Below are 21,871 nucleotides of genomic sequence, written 5' to 3'. Positions count from 1 at the left end.
AGTAATCCAGAGATTACAGCCCTTCACATCCTGTTTTAACCTTCTGCCTACCTCCCTATATTCACTCTGCAGGACCTCATCCCTGTGCCATTGGCACCAATGTGCACAACGATCTCTGGTTGCTCACCCTCTCCCTTGAGAATGTTCTGCAACTGCTCAGAGATGTCCTTGACCCTGGCACCTGGGAGACAACACACCAGCCTGAAATCTTGTTTGCTGCCACAGAATCTCCCATTTGTCTTGCTATTGAGTGTTATGGATTGTTTTATATTCTGAACTTCCTCAGAACACCCCAAGAAATCTTCACAGCGAGAATGGAGAAGAGAGAGAATTCGATCAAAACTCAGTTACTGAAGGTATGCCGCACCATTTTACTGTCCAGGATCACTATGATTGTGCTGCTGGTGACTCGGTGCCTTCAGTGATACGGTTAGTGTCACCACTCTTTATTAACGTAATGTGTGACTCTGGATGCAGAATGTGAGTCATGCAGTGACAACAGTGGGAGGTAGGAACACCAGGGAAGGTTAAATGTTGCCATGAAAGGCAATTTTTATTGGTGCAAAGCATGACAAACAACACAATATTAGTCAAATGCCGTGATTACAGTAGGAGTGAGTTCTAGCCAAGGGTTGGTAGTGGCTGCTTGGGGGTGAGATTCATTACACCCTTCTCAGTAGATACAATTTTACTTGCACGTCCCTGAAGTGATGAATTTACAAACTGCATCCCTCTGTAAACAGCTGGGAAGTGCAGTCATTCAGCCAGAAGACTACAGCGGAGATTCCCTGCTCCAGCACTTGCGGCCTTTGTAGGGCAGCTGATTAACATTAAGGTTGGGTAAATGAGTGATTTTGCCAACACCTCACCACCATCATTCACCAGGAGGACTAGAGCAGAGAAATCTCCTGAGTGACTTGACACATTAGAAATGAGCACTGTCCAAAGGGTAAATGTTGTCCAATGCACAGGAACAGACTACAGTTGCCTTTCCTAATACTACAGCTTCTACATTAAGCTTCATGGGTAATTGCTCACTGCAGTTCAAGCCAAGTTTACAATAAGTTACCACGTTAAACCATCTTGGCATCACTTTTTACTGCCAAACCTTGAACTCTTTGGAGGTTCTGCAGGCTTGGAGGCTGGGGGAGGAGGAACAACAACTCCTCTCTTCACCTCAGGTATCGCCTCTCCATGTTTGTAGACACTTACAGTGACATCAATCGTCTCGCCACCATACTTGTTCCTGACGTTAATGCCATATTTCCCCGAATCCTCTGTGGTGACGCCTTTGATGGTCAGGGAAGCAAACTTCCCCTGCTCGAGAGTTGCACTGTGGTGATCATTCATCTCCAAGTCCTTGTCGTTCTTGAGCCAGGTCACCTCAGGAGTTGGGTCTCCAAACACGGTGGAAGTGAGGCTCAGTGTCTGGAGCATACAAGTGAGATCATGTTCAGTGAACCTTTGTGACATTTACTGTTACCCTGAGTTACTGACCTAGTGTGGGGGCAGCGGGTTAACGCAGAGACACAAGAGACTGCAGATATCAGAACAACAAACAAACTGCTGCAGGAACTCTGGACCATCTCTTTACCTTCACAGATGCCGCCTGACCCACTGAGTTCCTCTAGCAGCTTGTTTTGCTGCTGGGTAGCACTTTTTCCATTGGAACAGGGCTGATCGGTCTCCTACCTGATAACTGTTCCCTGATTCCAATAAATTGTATTCATTTATCACCCTTAACACAGTAAAACCTCTCCAGGTGTTTCACAAAGTTTGATTTGGAGCCACAAATGGAGAAATCAGGGCCGATAATGGAAAGATTTAAGACTCAGGGTGACCTTGATGGTCACAGGTTGTGGGATCCCACGGGTACAATGAGAGAAACAGCAGCAATAATCTGACCATCAGCTTCCCCTGCTGCAGGTTAGCAGTGCACAGTTACACCCAAAGGTGGCTGGAGTACATTTCACAGTTGGATTATAAAGCCAAATCCCATTGTGGTCTTGATCTGAGAGAGGATGCAGCCAGAAAAGGCCAGACTATCTCTGGGGTAAAGGATTGCTTGGCCAGGAAAGTGCCTGTCCTGTAAACATCTTTAATGTTCCCACTCCCTTCAGTACAGGCATCTTCTGTTCTCACTGCACGGTAAAAGGAGAGGGAACTGACGGCCGTTCAGATCCCGAAGCGAGAGTTGGGCATGGTTCGTGATGGGGTGGGAGGGGGACTTACTATCTTTCTGCTTGTGTTTTCTTTCCCCTCCCCGTCCCTTCCTCTCCAATGACCCATGACCCATTCCTCATACCTTGCCTTCCATTATAGTGACCACATCAGGCAATCCTCCGATAACTTTGCCACGATCTAGAGAGAGAAAATCAATTTGAACTCGTGTCACAAATCTTGACCATGTGAGATTTGTATCATTGCCATCAAATAAGGAGAATGTCTGGAGTACTTACTCTTTTCTGCAAAAGCTGCAGCTCTGTAAATGAGAATCAAAGTGGAATTTAATAAAGTGTCATTGATAAAAACTCAAAGATTTTATCATTTACAAATGTGACTGCAACATCACAATGAACAGACCATACTGTCAGTCTGGCAATGGAATATTTTTAGGACATTGGAACTTACTTGAGTCTCTGGAATTCATTGTACGCCTCAGTGTAAGCTGCAAAGTAAATGAAAGAGAGATCTTAGCATGTAGTGGTGCCCCAGATGCATCAAACTGTACACAGATACCATGCAGTAGATACTTGGGTACAAGTAACAAGTGATGGCATTCTTGCCGCTTGAACTCCAGTCCTACAGTGAGGAGGAACTTGGCTGTAAAAGATCCTGCGATATTATTTCCAAGAACAGAGTTGGCCCTGCCAACATTTGCCCCTCAATTACCATTTCTAAAAAAAAGTGTTTGTTACCTGTCAAAAAGTGTTGGTTACTTGTTTCTGGGAGCTTGTTGTGATTAAATTGTCTGCCACATTTTGACTTTGGGATCCAGTGCTGAGGCAGGAAAGGTACTGGTCGGCCAGCAGGGGTGAGGGCAGGAACTGAACGCGAGGCTTCCCTGACACACCTCACTTTACCATCAGCAGTACACTGAGATATCTCATGTCTCAGGAAGGCAACATCCATCATCAGGGACCCCCACCGTCTGGGCCGTGCCCTCTTCTCAATGCTGCCATCAGGCAGGAGGTACAGGAGCCTGAAGACCCACACCTCAAGGTTCAACAACAGCTTCTTCTGTCAGATGCGCAAGTCCATGTGTGCACAGGTGCAATGAAAAACTTGCCTGCAACAGCGTTCACTAGAAGAACATAAACTATACAGAATTTTTGCAAAACAAAACCGAAAAACCCTAATGCTACCTCGGACAACAGTTTCTCTCTCTCCCAATCTTGCACTAGTGTCACTATCTTTGTTTTGTTGTGTATAATTTATGTTTGTCCCCAACTTCTACTGTGCTGCTGCTGCAACAAGCTAACTTTCCTGGCATTTATACCCTGGGGATGTTTCCCAGAACAACAAACTTGATCTACAATCAGTCAATCACATGAGTGATCTGAAGTTACATTTATGGCCCGGGGCAAACTAACCACGCAATCTGACACTCCAAAAGCAGTTGACTGACCAATTTATCATTTTTTTTGTTGTCTAGCCTAAGGGTCTGAAGGGTTCGTAATGAAATGAGTGCTTCCGATACCTCTAATTGGGGCAGGAGAAAGTGGTGGGTCTCAGACATTCACTGACCTCCTTCAGGGACACCTGTCACCCTGGCCGTTCCCTTTTCTCTCTTCTACCTTCTGGGAGAAGATCCAGGAGCTTGAAAGCCCCGACGTCCAGACTCAGGAACAGCTTCTTCCCCACTGCTGTCAGACTCCTGAACCAGTCACCTCCCTCACATCCCCTTCCCGGCAGTGCTGCCACGTTCCCGGACTCTGAACTCTCCCTCTCCGTTATTCCGATATTGTCACTTCAGCATTTCTGTCTGCACTGCCTCAGACCGCACGACAGTCTCTGCACCGTCCCGTTGTTTTGTTTTGGGCAATCCCCTCGGATGCTGATTCCAGTGGGAAGATGTCCGTCTCCAGTGAAGACTGGCACATCTCAGCACCCAAGTACCGAAATCCAACCCTTTCCTCAACAGTTTAACCATCGTTGCTGCTTCAGTCCTGTTGAACACAGAACAGTACGACATAGTACAGGCCCTTCGGCCCACCATGTGGTGCCAGACTATATAAACCTACTCCATGATCAATCCAACCTTTCCCTCCTACACAGACCATAACCCTCCATTTTACCTACATCCCTGTGCCTATCTAAGAGTCTCTTAAATATCTTTATTGTATCAGCCTCTACCACCACAGTGTGTTCCAGACACCCACCACTCTCTGTGTAAAAAAACCTACCTCTGACATCTTCCCTAAACTTTCCTCCACTCACCTTAAACAGATGTCCTCTGGTATTGACCATTGTTGCCCTGGGAAAAAGGTGCTGGCTGTCCACTCTATCTATGCCCCTCAATCTTATACACCTCTATCAAGTCGCCTCTCATCCTGTGTCACTCCAAAGAGGAAAACCCTCGCTCGCTCAACCTTTCCTCATAAGACATGTTCTCTAACCCAGGCAGCATGCTGGTAAATCTCCTCTGCACCCTCTCTAAAGCTTCCACATGCTTCCTACAATGAGGCAACCAGAACTGAACACAATACCGAAGATAAACAATAGATCATTTTACAAATGTCTGATTAACTTTAGGCCACTGCCCAGAGCTGGTGAGTTCTGCCTCCACCAGGCTGGAGATCAGTCGAACCTGGTTCAGTGCTCCACAGAAAGGTTACCACCCTGCACAGACTGGCCAACTCTTCAGTATAAGCATCACATTCACACCCAGTGCCTTACCCTCTCCCGAGAGGTCCAGATTCCGTTTGTAAGACGTTTTGCCATCAAAAATCTCCATGGTGTATTTGCCTTTGTCTTTCTCAGTGGGTTCACAGATCTGCATCCACACCTGGTCATTACTTCCGCCGATCCTCATCTTTTCAGAAGAAGCAATCTTCGAATCTCTGGATGCAAACAGTAACAATGTCATTGTACAGCACGGAAACAGACCCTTCGGTCCAACTCATCCATACTGACTGTGGTGCCTTTCAACACTGGTCCCACATGCGCACCTTTGCCCCACGTCCCTCTAAACCTTTCCTCTCTGTGTACTTGATAAATGCCTTTTAAACGCTGTATTTGTACCAACATCTATCACTTCCCCAGCAGCTCGGTCCACACACCCACCACACTCTGGGTGAAAAACTTACCCCTCAGGTCTCCCTTTAAATTTCTCCCCTCTCACCTTAAACCTGTGCCCTCCAGTTCTAGACTCCCCTATCCTGGGAAAAAGACTGACTGACTGTCTGCCCTATCTAAGATAAGATCTTTATTAGTCACATGTACATTGAAACACACAGTGAAATGCATCTTTTGCGTAGAGTGTTCTGGGGGCACCCGCAAGTGTCGCCACGCTTCCGGCACCAACATAGCATGTCCACAACTTCCTAACTCGTACGTCTTTGGAATGTGGGAGGAAACCGGAGCACCCAGAGGAAACCCACGCAGACACGGGGAGAACGTACAAACTCCTTACAGACAGCGGCCGGAATTGAACCCAGGTCACTGGCGCCGTAATAGCGTTACGCTAACCACTACACTACCATGCCTGCCCTCATGATTTTATAAACCTAAGGTCACCCCTCAGCCTCCAACATTCCAGAGAACAATCCCAGCCTGTCCAATCTCTCCTTAGAACCACAGCCCCCCACTCCAGGCAACATCTTGCTGAATCCCTTCCGCACTCTCTCTGTGTGCCATCTCCTTCCTGGGGTGTGGTGACCAAACTACACAATACTCCAGCTATCTAACCAACGTCTTGTACAGCTGCAACACGATGTCCCAACTCTGATCCTCAATGCCTCGGCCTACGAGGGCAAACATGCTGAATGCCTTCTTCACTACCCTGTCCACCCATGTCACCACTTTCAAGGAGCAGAGAAATTGCACACCAAGGTTCTCTGCGCATCAACACTCCTGAGGGCCCTGCTATGGACTCCATCTGTCCTGTTAGTATCTACCTCATGTCTGCATTAAACTCCATCAGCCACAGCTCTGCCCAACTTTCCTCCTGATCTGCATCCCTCTGTATCCTTTCTTCACGATTCACTGCTCCACCAATTGTTACGTTGTCAGTGGACTGACCAATCAGAGCACCATCTTCTCATAGAGCAGCGAACAGTACAGCACAGGAATGGGCCCTTCGGCCCACCTCGTCTGTGCCGAACACGGTGCCAAACTCAACTAAATCTCTTCTGCCTGCAAGTGGTCCACGTCCCTCCATTCCTTGCACATCCATGTGCCTGTCTAAGAACCCTTTAAACCCCTCTATCGTATCTGCCTCCACCCCACCCCTGGCAGCACATTCCAGGCACCCACCGCTCTCTGTGTAAAAAACTTGACCCGCACATCTCCTTCAAGCTTACTCCCTCTCAACTTAACTGCATACCCTCTAGCAGAAGACATTTTGACCCTAGGAAAAAGATACCGATTGTCTACTCCATCTCTGCCTCTCATAATTTTATAAACTTCTTTCAGGTCTCCCCTCAGTCTCCAATGCTCCAGAGAAAACAACCCAAGTTTGTTCAACCTCTCCTTATAGCTCATACCCTCTGATCCATGCAGCGTCCTGGTAAACCTCTTCTGCACCGTCTCCAAAGCCTCCACATCCTCCCTTCATGACGGGGCGATTAGAACTGAATGCAATACTCCAGATGCAGCCTAACCAAGTTATTTACATGTATGACAATTAACAATGGCCCCAGCACTAATCCCTGAGGTACACCACTGGCTCCACACCTCCAGTCAGAGAAACACCCCTCCACCACTACCTTCTGCCTCCTCTCACCGCCAATTTTGGATCCAGTTTGCCAACAGATCTCGGGTCCCATGTGCCCTAACTATCTGGACCAGCCTACTGGGCAGGACCTTATCAAAAACCTTGCTGAAGTCCACGCAAACCACACCTACTGCTCGACCTTCTTCAGTTTTCTTTGTTACCTCCTCAAAAACCTCAATCAGATTTTCGAAGCAGGACTTCCCCTGCACAAAACCACACTGACTGCCCCTAATCAGTCCCTGCCTTTCCAAGTGAACATACACCCTGTCCCTCAGGATTGATTCCAATAACTCCCCTGTCACTGATGTCAGGCTCACCGGCCTGTAGTTTCCTTTCATAAGTGTCTAACCAAAACAGCCAAGGACATGGACAGAAGCATAGTTGATCTTTTAAATTAGATAATTAAAATTACCCAGAGAACAGGAATAGCTACAATTATCAGGATAGTTTTCATAGAACAGTACAGCACAATACAGGCCCTTCAGCCCACCATGCTGTGCTGACCTTTAAACCTCGCCTAAGACTATCTAACCCCTTCCTCCCACATATCCCTCTATTTTAAATTCCTCCATATGCTTATCTAGGGTCTTGGAGGGTGTCACAGTGGTGCAGTTAGTACAGCCGCTGCCCCACAGCCCCAGAGACTGGGGTTCGATCCCGACATCCAGCGCTGTCTGTGTGGAGTTTGCATGTTCTCCCTGTGACCGTCTCTTTCTTTCCCCGGCTGCTCCGGTTTCCTCCCACACCCCAAAGACGTGCAGGCTGGTAGGTTAATTAACCACTGTAAATTGTCCCTGGTGTGTAGAACCTAGTGGAGTCGATGGGAATGTGCAGAGAATAATATGGGATTAGTGTAAATGGGTCGGCACGGATTTGGTGGGCCGAAGGGACTGTTTGCCTGCTGTATAACTAGCACTCTCTCTGTGACACTCCAACTTCGCAGAATTTCAGCTCCTAACCACAAGTTCACAGATTGCTGCACTTGGTGAGTCGATAATCACAGCAGGTTTGCATGCTAACGGCAGGATGGAGAGAACTTATTTCCCAAACATGATCTCCTGCTTCCAAAGCACACATACTTGTGATACCAGAAAACCTTCATATCCTCCATGTAGTACTTCAAGGAGGACAGAATCCTTATTCCTTCTGGAGTGCACTTTATCTTCAGGTCAGAAGCAGACAGCCCTAAAAGTTAACACAGCTTAAATTAATGCTCACACACATTGGTTTGACAAGGCATTTCATTACTTCCGTTATTTCGTAGGACATTAATTCCAGGTTAAGGATACGATTAAAAGTTTACAGCACGCGATGTGGACAATCCCACTCTGAAATATTTGGCCCACCAGGAGTCTCCCTCCGTTCACTGCCACCGGCTGACTTTGCAAAAACATCAGCCCAGGTTCCTCTCCTCATCTGTCCCGCTTCTCCACCTCTGCAGCAGCACAGTGGCACACTGGGTAGAGTCGCTGCCTCACGACACCAGAGACCCGGGTTCAATCCCGACCTCCAGCACTGTCCGTGTGGAGTTTGCACGTACTTCCCGTGACTGGGTGGGATTCCCTCGGGTGCTCCAGTTTCCTCCCACATCCCAATGAGGTGCGGGGTCAGTGGCTTAATCGGCCGCTGTAAATTGCCCCCAGTGTGTGGGTGAGGGGTAGAATCTGTGGGCAGTTGGTGGGAATGTGGGGGGAATAAACTGGGATTAATGTGTATGAGTGGTTGATGGTTGGTATGGACTTGGTGGGCCGAATGGCCTGTTTCCATGCAGTGCCACTCTGTGACAGCTGAGTTGGAATTAGTGACACTCACCACTGATTCTGCTCATCTCCTGGACAATCTCCTCGTACACTGAAAGAGGGAGAAGATTATATATCCTTCTATTGGTTACAGAAGGCGCGAGCATTTAACGCAGCCTTACACAGACCCGTCCGTTTAATACGTCAACAATGCTTTGGCCAACATTGACCCCAAACGTCAACTGTCCTTCTCACCTCACAGACCCAGAACCGTCTCCCCACACACTGCCCGACCCATTCCCCCACAGACCCCAACCCATCCCCCCAGAAGGTTGTGCGTTGCTCCAGGTTCCAGCAGCTGCCATCTCCAGTGGTTCACATCAGGGGTCGGGATGATTTCACTCACTGCCCTCCCCACACCTGTTGTCCCAGAACCCCAGGGGTCCGTTCCCTCCCCAGGGGTCCGTTCCCTCCCCGGGGGTCCGTTCCCACTCTGGGGGTCCACTCCCATCCCTGGGGGTCCTTTCTCATCATGGGTCCATTCCCACCCCAGGGGTCCATTCCCACCCCAGGGGTCCGTTCCCACCCTGGGGGTCTACTCACGCCCTAGGGGTCCTTTCCCACCCCAGGGGTCCATTCCCACCCTGGGGGTCCGCTCTCCTTGGGGGTCCGTTCCCGTCCCAGAGGTCTGGTGCCGCCACGGGGGTCCGCTTCCACCCAGGGGTTCTGCTCCCGCCCTGGGGCTCTGGTGCCAGGCCACGTCCACCTCCCAGACCTGGGCATTCAGCTGAGCCATGGGCGGACACGGCCAGTCCTACCTTTCCCAGCCACCACCAGTACAGACGTATCCTTCCCTTTGTCGTCCTTCAGTGTCATCATGTACTCGCCCATGTCCTTCTTGGAGAACTGAAAGCAGAGAGAAGGTTTCCATTTGGGAGGGCAGGCAACTTTCTCCCACCTTGGCACCCCCCAGTGCAGAGACCACACACTGTGCCCTGTTGTAATGTTCCCACTGTCGGGGGGTGGGGTGGTGGGGATGGACCCGTTGTGAGAGCAAGGGACATCCCTGTGTACCAGGACACAAACACTGGCCAATTACTGAGCTAAGGCCTGGCTCGTGAGATCAGGACATGCAGGCTGTGTCTATCAGATGCACGTTGTGCATTATTCCACATTCTGCAGCAGAAACGTGCCCTGTGATGCCTTCTGAAACAAAGCTGAAGCAGCCTAGACCTATCGACAGACATATTAACTACGAAAACTAATGTTACACATATTTTGATAGCTTCCTGACCCAATCACAACTTGTGCGGATCTAAAACTGTATCTTTACTTGAATTTACTGTGCATAAAAGCACTGAAATTAAAGATACTGATTAAATCTTAGAGGTCTAAATCTTTCTCATTTCACAGTTTAATGATCAAATATTTCAATTGGAGATAAACCCTGTGAAATTCTGTTTCAACCAAAACGCTAAACTTAATCCTTGACATGAGACAGCAGGGAGAACTTTCCTTCTTCCCCACTCTGATCTGTGAATGCTCCCATTTTAGTTCTATGTCAAGGGAAAGATACTCAGAAAGTTCTGTACAAGACAAGGCAAATGCTGAAAAGATGTGTCTTCACTATTAATGTTCACATTTGATTTTAATCGATTATCAATGGACACCACCCTGAGCGACCAAAGTCTAACAGAGGTCACATGTTGCCTGTTTGCAGGGAATCTTCCTACCTCTGAAATGTGCATTCTGCACTCTCCTGTTTCGAGGTTGGGCGATTCTTCAACAGAAACTGATATAGAATCTTTGTACCAAGCAAACACCGTTTCCCTCTTCGTGTTAGCCACCTGCAACACATCACTGACATTAGAGCACGTCTGTAATAGAAACAACGGCCATCAAACTTACAAAGATATGTTCCTATTCTGGTCAGTTGTGTGACTGTTCCATCAATACGTTAGAATTGGAGGAAGAAAAATACCCATCACAAGCACACGACATCTCATCTCATTACAGCTTTCCCTTTGTTATTTGTAGTCTGGTCACCCAGACAGCCAGGACTTGGCCACCAATATCCTTTTACTACAATGGACTGTTCTTTTTTTTTGTTCAAATTGTGTTCTTTCTAGTATAATTTATGTTTTTCTTGCGAATGTTGTGTCTCTGATGCTCTGTGCCTGTGATGCTGCTGCAAGTTGTTCATTGCACTTGTGCACATGACAATAAACTTGACCTTGACCTGTTGCTTGGTGTGGGGAGTGATGGAACATTGAACAGTTCAGCTTTACAGCTTCTGTGTTTTGTGTCTCCTTTGAGCAAATTCCTAAATTGTAAACACTTTAGATAATTATCGGGGCAGGACATCTCCATTCGCCATTCCTGTTAACGTTTGTAGAGAGGGGAAGCTCATCCCAGGACTTTGCTGACAGCACACATCACCTCGCCACTACTACCCGAACGTCACTTGCATTTTAACACAGTGGAACATCTAAAGCATTCCATAGCCGTGTGATCAGAATGAGTCACAGATTCATACAGCATGGAAACAGACCCTTTGACCCACTGTCCACGTTGAGCATCGAGCTCCCACCTACACTGATCCCATTTTATTCTCCCCAAATTCCCATCAACTTCGCCCAGATTCTACCCCTCACCCACGCAAAGCACAATTTATAGCGGCCGATTAACCTAACGAATCACACATCTTTGGGATGTGAGAGGAAACTGGAGCACCTGGGGAAACCAACATGGTCACAGGGAGAATCTGCAAACTCCACACAGACAGCGCCCGAGGCCAGGATCGAACCCGGGTTGGAGTGAGGTGGCAGCTCTACTGTGCCTCCCTAAAAGCGATATTAGGTTAGAAAACCAGCCACCCCTCCATGGACTCTGTCTACACTTCTTGCTGCCTCAGAAAAGCAGCCGACATAATTAAGGACCCCTCCCACCCCGGACATTCTCTCTTCTCCCCCTTCTGTCGGGCAGAAGATACAAAAGCTTGAAATCACGTACCACCAGGCTCAAGGACAGCTTCTACCCTGCTGTTATGAGACCCTTGAACAGACTTCTTGTGCAATAAAGATGAATTCTTGACCTCCCAATCTACCTTGTCATAAGCCCTCGCACTTTATTTGTCATAGAGTCATAGAGTAATACAGCACGGAAACAGGCCCTTCAGCCCAACTCGTCCATGCCGACCACGGTGCCCACTAATCTCACCCCATTTACCCGCGGTTGGCCCATATCCCTCTAAACCTTTCCTGTCCATGTACCTGTCTAAATGTCTATTAAGTGTTGTAATTGTACCTGTCTCAACCACTTCCTCTGGCAGCTCGTTCTATAAACGCACACCCTCTGTGTGAAGTTGCCCCTCAAGTCCCTTTTAAACCTTTCACCTCTCACATTAAACCTCTGCTCACTAGTTTTTTATTCTCTTTCCCTGGGAAAAAGCCTACCACCACTGCACTCCCTCTGTACCTGTAGCACTAGATTCTGCATTCTGTTATTACTTTTCTCTTTGTACTGCCTTGACGAACGTATGTCTGGAGTGATCTGTACGGACGGCGTGCAAAACAAAGCTTTTCACTGTACCTCGGTACACGTGACAATGATAAACCAATGACCAAAACCAGACTTCAGTTACAGGAGGTTGACATTTAATGCATTTTCATTTTATGCAGGTCCCTTTGGGCTTCAGTTGTACTAACGTCTACTATGTGGTACTTTACCAAACGCACAATGTCAGCCACACCACCTCCATCACCGTTACTTAATTCAAAGACTCGATCAGGTTCATCAGACACAATTTGCTTTTCACAAGTGTAAGCTCCTTGGTATTTCTTGATGCGTCTTCTCCCAACTGAACTATGGTCTACACTCACGGTCTTATGATTCCTCTCCTCCCACCTCAACCTGCCTAACCTTCCGTTTCTGTGCTCATCAGTTTCCCATTTTCTTGTCGAGGTTGGAAGGGAGAAAACGGTGTTGCTGCCACTGAAGACTCAGCGAAGGGAGTTAAGGTATGGATCGGCCTAAAGAAAGTGGCACTAACAGGTCTGGATGTACAAGAGGTGTTGGACGAGAAGGGATGCACTCCAGTCGCTGCAGCAGGTAGGGGTGGAAGAGGCAGAGGTGCTTGTTGTGATCATTGGACGAGGGGTGGTGCCAGAGCACTGGAGAACTGCAAAGGTTGCCCTTCCCCAAGGGTGTGCGGACAAGCCCAGCAGCAACAGACCGGCCAGTTTAACCTCAGTGTGGGGACCCTTTAGAACCCATTGTTCAGGAGTCAGGAGTAAGTTAATTATGTGAATATACCAGGCATTAATTCAAACGAGAACCAGTCTTCAGTTCTTCATGTACATTGCAAGCAGTATTCAGTCTGAAGTTAAGACAGCTTTGTAAACAAACTGCATTGTCTCCAGAGCACCAGGCTACTGACCGCTCAACAGATGTGGTTTGTAAAGTGAGGTGACTGTCCTCGTCGGCATCAGCCAAACGCCAGATGAGGGAGGTATGTTAATTGTCCGACATCAAATCAGGCAACACTGGCTGTCCACGTGAATTAGTCTGTCCCAGCAAAGGTGTTTGAACATTCAGAGGTGTCTCCCATTGTCGATATGTAACTCAGTGGAAGCACATTGAAGTGAACGCTGTCACTGTAGCTATTCAAATTGTATTGAATCACCTATCTTTGTTCTCAAGAGTATGAAAACCTGATGTACTTTGGGTTCGGGGAGACTTCTCTGAGAAGGTCTCCCGGAGGATGCCTGCTTGTCGTGATAAATAAAGACCTTTTATATCACCAGCTTCAGTGTCTCTGGTGACCCAGCCCACAGTCACAGCACCCATAATCAGGGACAGAATGAGTCGTCATTTAGAACAGGGCGAATGGCCTTAGGAAAGCTAGCATGGACTTGTTAGAGGCAGATCCTGTTGAATTAACCTGATAGAATATTTTACTGAAGTAACAGAATGCATGTTCTCCTCAGAGCAAAGAAAGATTGAAAGGATGTGAGAGATATTGAAATGTAGTCGGTGGAGATAGACTGCTGTGACTGGATGAAGGTTGGAGTGCCAGGAGGCAGAGAATGAGGTGACGGGAAAGAGAAGTGACACAAGGAAAAGCATTCTTTACGCAGCAAGGACCAGGATTTGGAATCCACTATGGGGGAAATCCAAATCAGGTTTATCATCACTGATTTATATGATGTGAAGTTTGTTGTTTTGTGGCAGCAGTACAGTGCAAAGACATAAAATTACTATAAATTACAAAAATAAATAAATAGTGCAAATAAAACGATTAACGGGGCAGTGTTCGTGGGTTCATGGATCGTTCAGAAATCTGATGGCGGAGGGGAAGAAGAGTTCCTGAACCATTGAGTGTGGGTCTTCAGGCTCCTGTACCTCCTCCCCGATGACAGTAACGAGAAGAGGGTGTGTCCCGGGTGGTGAGGGTCCTCAGTGATGGATGAGGAAGGTAACAGGTGAGTGGGAACTGGAGGCAAACTCGATCATGGGAAAAGTACTTGAATGGCAAAGTAAAATCAGGCGGGGAGTGTGGACCCTGCTGGTTTGTCCTTGCACAGAGCTGGTATGGATCAATGTGGTGAATGGCCTCTCTAACCTTCCTGGGATTTGCAATCCTTTAGTTGTCTGATGTTCTTTTTTAGTTCAAATTGTGTTCTTTCTTGTAAAAATTGTGCATAATTTATGTTTGTCTTGTGAATGTTGTGTCTCTGATGCTCTGTCCCTGTGAAGCTGCTGCAGTTAAGTTTTTCATAGCACCTGTGCACACATGGACTTGTGCATGTGACAATAAACCCGACTTTGACCCCTCCCCACCTCCGAGCTGACTTGGATGATCGACGGTTTTCCCCTGAACATCCTCAGTTACTTGGATTGCCAGGGTCGCTGACGTTGGAACTGACCGGGTCCCAGAACTTTTGCCTTTTACTGTGAATGATAGCCCAGTCCAGATAGGGGAAACCTTTCTCATACAATGATTGCCATCGTGCTGTCGTGTTTCAGACAAAAGTGCACCAGTTTTGAGGCGATGGACTGCCACCAGTTCTCAGGTGCAAGCACTACACTAGACGTCTCCATCACCAGTGCCATGGATTTCTGATTTACAATACATGACATCCTTTACCTTGCATATCAGCTGCACATCGCATTCCTCGGTCACATGCCAGTGCAGATACTCTGCAAAATGGGGACCTGGGCAACAAAACAGAAACAGTTTAAATTGTGGAGACCTGCAAAACCCACCACAATAACTCCTCCGCCTGGTGAAGAGATAGAAGATGATGAGGCAAAGGACAAGCAAGGAAGGAAATATTGATTCATTGACAAACTAAGCAATGCCCTGAAGTGGGTTCGGTGACATTAGTTACCCCTGTTCACTGTAGGTTTATGAAACTTTTCTTCCCAATACAGTTATGAGACGTTAACCTCTGTTGTCATTGAGATGACAGAGGACCTCCTCATTAAAACCCCATTAGTATGATGCAGGACATTCTGGGAAGTGTCAAGATTGCAACAGGGACAACCTTGCGGACACATGATCCGGGGTAAGCAGCATCCAAATCTTACCTTGTTTTCTCAGGAATTCTTTCCTCTGGAATTCTGCTTCAGCCAGAGCGGCCTTAAATGCTGCAAAGGACAAACAGTTCTCGTCAGAGCAGGCCATCCAACTCGTCCGGCAGTGGGTGGGAAAGAAGTTGACTCCATTATTGAACTTACCATCTCCAATTAACACTAGTGAGGACTGGTTTTTGGCCTTCCCATCCTCGATTTGGACAGTGTAAGTCCCTTCATTCTTACTCGTGAACTGTTCCATGACCATCTCAATGATACCAGTAGATTTATCAAACGTAATCTTGTGTTCCTTCAAAAACATAATGTGTCATTTCTTAATATGGTGAACATTTGGATTAACAAGTTTTTAATGGACCATGAATTCACCTGGTGCTCTCACTCAAACGGATGAGACAAGGTATTGGTACTGGTTTATTATTGTCACGTACCGAGGTACAGTGAAAAACTTGTCTTACAAACCAATCGTACAGGTCAATTCATTACACAGTGCAGTTACATTGGGTTAGTACAGGGTGCATTGATGTAGTACAGGTAAAAACAATAACAGTACAGAGTAAAGTGTCACAGCTACAGAGAAAGTGCAGTGCAATAAGGTGCAAGGTCACAACAAGGTAGATCGTGAGGTCAGAGTCCATCTCATTGTATAAGGGAAGTGTTCAATAGTCTTATCACCGTGGGGTAGAAGCTGTCCTTAAGTCTGGTGGTACGTGCCCTCAGGCTCCTGTATCTTCTACCCAATGGAAGGGGAGAGAAGGGAGAAACTTCTGTGGCAGTAATTCAATGAATAGCTTTGACTAGTTGCTCCTCAGTTTGTTTGGAAGAGAAGTTTGCAATTTGTGTTACAGACTCAGTGGAAGTCCCTTTAAGATAGAGAGTGTGTGTGTATGTGTGTGTGGGGCGTGCTTACGTCAATAGAAGATAAAGGACGTAATGACGTTGTTGAAGAGGTCAGAAGAAGAAGAAGAAGGAGAGAGAGAGAGAAGGGAGAGAGACACCAGCCTGCTTGTTTTCTCTATCGATGGATGAGAAACAATAACTGTGTTTGCCACTGAAATCCATGTATGGAAGTTGGAAGTAATCCGGTGGAGTTCACTTTGTTGCTGACCTGTAGAAGGAAACAGGTATTTGTGTGTGGACGACCACGATTCGGATGCTTTTCGGGGTGAGGAAGTCACTACCGAGTAAACACTGAAGTGTCGTTTGGGTTCCATCGTGGAACATTTGGATTTCGTATTTACTCTCTCTATGTTTCTCTACGTCTACGTCTTATCTTCAGACAACGGTGGTTGTTGAAGAAGCCCTTGCTCATGTTTCACCTTATGGCTTGCAGAACTGAACTTTAAGAACCATTCCGGAACTGGGAGTTTTGGACTTTGTCACACACACACACACAAAGAGTTTAGTTTTGGGGTTAACGTTCGAGGTTTAACATTTTTGAATTCTAACATACTAACATTTTTACTTTTATTTTACGTATTATCATAAGTAGTAATTAATAAAATAGTTTTTAACACTGAATCATGCTCAGTGTGTTTCTTTTGTTGCTGGTTCGTGACATTTGTTCCACCAAAAGATTCAAACATCGAACATAGGACAGTGGGACACAGGAACAGGCTCTTCAGCCCATGAGGTGGTGCTGAACTAATTAAGCTGCCAATGCCTAATTAAACTAATCCCTTCTGCCCGCACATGGTCCGTATCCCTCCGTTCTCCACACACTCATATTAAGAACCTCTTATCGCCACCATCATATCTGCCTCCACCCCCAACCCTGGCAGCACATTCCAGGCACCCACCGCTCTCTGTGTAGAAAATCTTGCCCCACACATCTCCTTTGAACTTTCCCCCTCTCACCTTAAGTGCATGACCTTTAGTGTCAGACACTTTAACCCTGGGGAAAAGACTCTGGTTGTCTACTCCATCTGTGCTGCTCATAATTTTATAAACCTCTATCAGGTCACCCCTCAGCCTCCGCCACTCCAGAGAGAACAACCCAAGTCTGTCCAACCTCTCCTTATAGCTCATGCCCTCTAATCCAGGCAGCATCCTGGAAAACCTCTTCTATTAGAGCTTTGAAAACCAGTCAATTGAATTTTCCTTTGGTGAAGATACCAGGGGATTTGAGTAGCTGAATTTGAGGTACAAGTCATACCTGTTCTAAACACAGAGCAGACTCAGCCAGCTGGATGGCCAGATCCAGCTCCTAGCAGCAGGAAGTTCAGGGGTGTTGCCCAAATGGATGGTCCTCACTAGAGTGTTGCCGGCACGCAGCCCAGTTATTGCTCCAAGGGTGCCAACAGCACTACAGGGCACTGGGGTCAATGCAGCATCACTCCCCATGCTTTCACAGGGCTCCTGATCTCAGCCAGGTCTCATGCAGGGACATGGAGGTGAGGATGGGGCATTCCAAAGGACATGTGGGCCCAATGAGGTTTTGCTACATTGGCATTCCTTCAAAGGTTTGAAGGAAGAGGTAAGGAAAGGCGAGGGGAAGACCAGGCAATGGCCATTGTACATGACTGTCACCAAATACAAATGATCGTCCATCTTGGGCACTGACACAGAATGCCAGTGGTCAATCAGCGAGCCAGTTTACTGTCCACCCCGTCACAGACAGATAGAGCAGAGGACCTCGGAGGCTGTTCCCCTCAGTAACAGGTTCTCCACTTCGGAAGCTGTTGAGGGGGATGACCTGCAGGGGCCTAGCAGCAGTAGCCAGGTCTCTGGCACTGGGACCAGTCCTGCTGCTCAGAAGGGAAGGGAGGAGAAGAGGAAGGCAGTAGTGATAGGGGACTCGATAGTCAGGGAAACACATAGGAGGTTCTGTGGCAGTGAGCATGAATCCCGGATGGTATGTTGCCTCCCAGGTGCCAGGGTCTGGGATGTCACTGATCGGGTCCACAGGATTCTAGAGAGGGAGGGAGAACAGCCAGAAGTCGTGGTTCATGTTGGTACCAACGACATAGGTAAGAAGAGGGATGAGGTCCTGAAAAGTGAGTTTAGCGAGCTAGGCAGAAGGCCGAAGAACAGGACCTTGAGGGTAGCAATCTTGGGATTGCTGCCAGTGCCACGTGATAGTGAAGGTAGGAATAGGAGGAGGTGGCAGATAAATGCGTGGCTGAGAAGTTGGTGCAGGAGGGAGGGTTTTAGATTTTTGGATCATTGGGATCTCTTCAGGGGAAGGTGGGACCTGTACAGAGAGGACGGGTTACACCAGAACCTGAGGGGGGCCAATATCCTTGTGGCCAGGTTTGCTAGGGTGGTTCAGGAGGGTTTAAACTAGATTGCGAGGGGGATGGGAACCAGAGGAGTAGGTCAGAGGAAGAAGGGGATGGGGAAAAGTCAGACCTGACAGGTAGAGAGGCTTTGAGGAAGGAGAAGCAGAGTACAGGCTATAAAAGTAGTAAGGTGGATGGGCTAAAGTGCATTTACTTAAATGTGAGAAGCATCAGGAATAAGGGAGATGAACTGAGGGCTTGGATAAGTACATGGGACTATGATATTGTGGCTATTACAGAGACATGGCTGACATCAGGGCAGGAATGGATATTGAATATTCCTGGTTTTCAGTGTTTTAAAAGGAATAGGGAGGTGGGGAGAAGAGGAGGAGGGGTGGCGATACTGGTCAGGGACACCGTTACAGCTGCAGAAAGGGTGGATAATGTAGAAGGATCCTCTCTAGAGTCAATATGGATGGAAGTTAGGAACAAGAAAGGGGCAGTTACCCTCCTGGGAGTATTCTATAGGCCCCCCGGTAGCAGTAGGGATACTGAGGAGCAGATTGGGAGGCAGATTTTGGAAAGATGTGAAAATAACGGGGTTATTATAATGGGAGACTTCAACTTCCCAAATATTGATTGGCACCTGCTTAGTGCCAAAGGTTTAGACGGGGCAGAGTTTGTTAAGTGTGTCCAGGATGGATTCCTGTCACAGTATGTTGACAGGCCGACTAGAGGGAATGCCATATTAGATCTAGTTTTAGGTAGTGAACCGGGTCAGGTGACAGATCTATCGATGGGTGAGCATTTGGGGGACAGTGACCATTGCTCCATAACCTTTAGAATTGTCATGGACAGGGATAGGAGCAAAGGGGAAGGGAAGATATTTAATTGGGGAAAGGCGAATTATGAGGCTATAAGGCAAGAACTTGCGAGTGTGAACTGGGATGACATTTTTGAAGGGAAATGTACTATGGAGATGTGGTCGATGTTCAGGGATCTTTTGCAGGATGTTAGGGATAAATTTGTCCCGGTGAGGCAGAGAAGGAATGGCAGGGTGAAGGAACCGTGGGTGACGAGAGAGGTGGAACGACTAGTTAGGAGGAAGAAGGCAGCATACATAAGGTGTAAGCAGCAAGGATCAGACAGGGCTCATGAGGAATATAGAGTAGCAAGAAGGAACTTAAGAAAAGGCTGAGGAGAGCGAGAAGGGGACATGAAAAGGCTTTGGTGAGTAGGGTTAAGGAGAATCCCAAGGCTTTTTTCTCGTACGTAAAAAGCAGAAGGATGGCTAGGGTAAAGGTAGGTCCAATTAAAGACAAAGGTGGGAGGATGTGCCTGGAAGCTGTGGAAGTGGGTGAGGTTCTCAATGAATACTTCTCTTCAGTATTCACCAAGGAGAGGGGTCTTGATGATGCTGAGGACAGTGTTGGTAAGGGTAATGTTCTGGAGTATGTAGATATCAAGAGAGAGGATGTATTGGAGCTGTTAGAAAATATTAGGACAGATAAGTCCCCGGGGCCTGACGGAATATTCCCCAGGCTGCTTCGTGAGGCAAGGGAGGAGATTGCTGAACCGTTGGCTAGGATCTTTGAGTCCTCGTTGTCCACGGGAATGGTACCGGAGGATCGGAGGGTGGCGAATGTTGTCCCCTTATTCAAAAAAGGTAGTAGGGATAGTCCAGGGAATTACAGACCAGTGAGCCTTACGTCTGTGGTGGGCAAGCTGTTGGAAAGGATTCTAAGAGATAGGATCTATGAGCATTTAGAGAATCATGGACTGATTAGGGAGAGCCAGCATGGCTTTGTGAAGGGAAGATCTTGCTTCACAAGCCTGATAGGGTTCTTTGAGGAGTTGACCAGGAAGATTGATGAGGGTAGTGCAGTGGATGTGGTCTACATGGATTTTAGTAAAGCATTTGATAAGGTTCCGCATGGTAGGCTTCTTCAGAAGGTCAGAGGCCAAGGGATCCAGGGAGGCTTGGCAGTGTGGATTCAGAATTGGCTTGCCTGTAGAAAGCAGAGGGTTGTGGTGGAGGGAGTGCATTCGGATTGGAGGGCTGTGACTAGTGGTGTCCCACAGGGATCGGTTCTGGGACCTCCACTTTTTGTGGTATTTATTAATGACTTAGATGAGGGCGTGGAAGGGTGCGTTAGCAAGTTTGCGGATGACACAAAGATCGGTGGTGTTGTGGATAGTGTGGAGGGCTGTCGAAGCTTACAGAGGGATATTGATAGGATGCAGAGCTGGGCTGAGAAGTGGCAGATGGAGTTCAATCCGGAGAAGTGTGAGGTGGTACACTTTGGAAGGACAAACTCCAAGGCAGAGTACAAGGTAAATGGCAGGATTCTGGGCAGTGTAGAGGAGCAGAGAGATCTGGGGGTTCATACCCACAGATATGAGTCACCTCACAGGTAGATAGGGTAGTTAAGAAATCTTATGGGACATTAGCTTTCATAAGTTGTGGGATCAAGTTTAAGAGCCGCAAAGTAATGATGCAGCTTTACAAAACTTAGAGGACTATGTCCAGTTCTGGTCATCTCATTATAGGAAGGATGTGGAGGCGTTGGAAAGGGTACAGAGGAGATTTACCAGGATGCTGCCCGGATTAGAGAGTATGGATTATGAGGAGAGACTAAAGGAGCTAGGGCTTTACTCATTGGAGAGAAGGAGGATGAGGGGAGACATGATAGAGGTGTACAAAATATTAAGAGGAATAGGTAGAGTGGACAGCCGGCGCCTCTTTCCCAGGGCACCAATGCTCAGTACAAGAGGGCATGGCTTTAAGGTAATGGGTGGGAAGTTCAAGGGAGATGTCAGAGGGAGGTTTTTCACCCAGAGAGTGGTTGGTGCATGGAATGCGCTGCCTGGGGTGGGGGTGGAGGCTGATACGTTGGTCAAGTTCAAGAGATTGTTAGATAAGCATATGGAGGAATTTAAAATAGGGGGATATGTGGGAGGAAAGGGTTAGATAGTCTTAGGCGTGGTTTGAAGGTCGGCACAACATGGTGGACTGAAGGGCCTGTATTGTGCTGTATTGTTCTATGGTTCTGCCCTACACCACCCTTTTTGGTGGTACTCACGCTGGAAGGTTTGCATGTTTTTGGCAATCACTGGTGTGCCGTCACTACCCAGTGCTTTAACACAGAAATAGTTCCACTTCATTAAGCTCCATGGTATCACCACAGACTCCCAGGGTAATTTTATCCCCTGATGTGATTCTGAACTCAGTCTGGAGACTGAGAGAGAATGTTCGGGATTCGAGAGTTATGGAATCGCATGAATTATACCAGGCATTAATCCAAACACGAACCAGTCTTGAGTTCTTAATGTAAATTGCAAGCAGTAATCAGCTCGCGAGTAAAAGGGCTTTGTGAACA

General features: G+C 47.4%; 1 protein-coding gene across 1 annotated transcript in view; it reads right to left on the bottom strand.

The window, feature by feature from the left end:
* Positions 1-620: 620 nt before the first annotated feature.
* myom2b (myomesin 2b) overlaps positions 621-21,871 on the bottom strand; it is a 118,266-nt gene continuing 97,015 nt past the window's right edge. The window contains exons 25-36 of the mRNA XM_052024836.1: positions 15,418-15,562; positions 15,268-15,327; positions 14,825-14,892; positions 10,410-10,523; positions 9,495-9,582; positions 8,750-8,788; positions 8,017-8,122; positions 4,900-5,063; positions 2,632-2,668; positions 2,460-2,482; positions 2,306-2,361; positions 621-1,428 (exon numbers count right to left, since the gene is read on the bottom strand). Coding sequence (XP_051880796.1) covers positions 1,090-1,428; positions 2,306-2,361; positions 2,460-2,482; positions 2,632-2,668; positions 4,900-5,063; positions 8,017-8,122; positions 8,750-8,788; positions 9,495-9,582; positions 10,410-10,523; positions 14,825-14,892; positions 15,268-15,327; positions 15,418-15,562 — 1,239 coding nt within the window. The 3' untranslated portion in view covers positions 621-1,089. The remainder of the gene's footprint in view (positions 1,429-2,305; positions 2,362-2,459; positions 2,483-2,631; positions 2,669-4,899; positions 5,064-8,016; positions 8,123-8,749; positions 8,789-9,494; positions 9,583-10,409; positions 10,524-14,824; positions 14,893-15,267; positions 15,328-15,417; positions 15,563-21,871) is intronic.

The sequence above is a fragment of the Pristis pectinata genome, chromosome 10, assembly GCF_009764475.1.
Source record: "Pristis pectinata isolate sPriPec2 chromosome 10, sPriPec2.1.pri, whole genome shotgun sequence".
Lineage (NCBI taxonomy): Eukaryota > Metazoa > Chordata > Chondrichthyes > Rhinopristiformes > Pristidae > Pristis > Pristis pectinata.
Note: the sequence above shows the minus strand (reverse complement) of the source record. Positions and strands in the feature narration are given on the sequence as shown.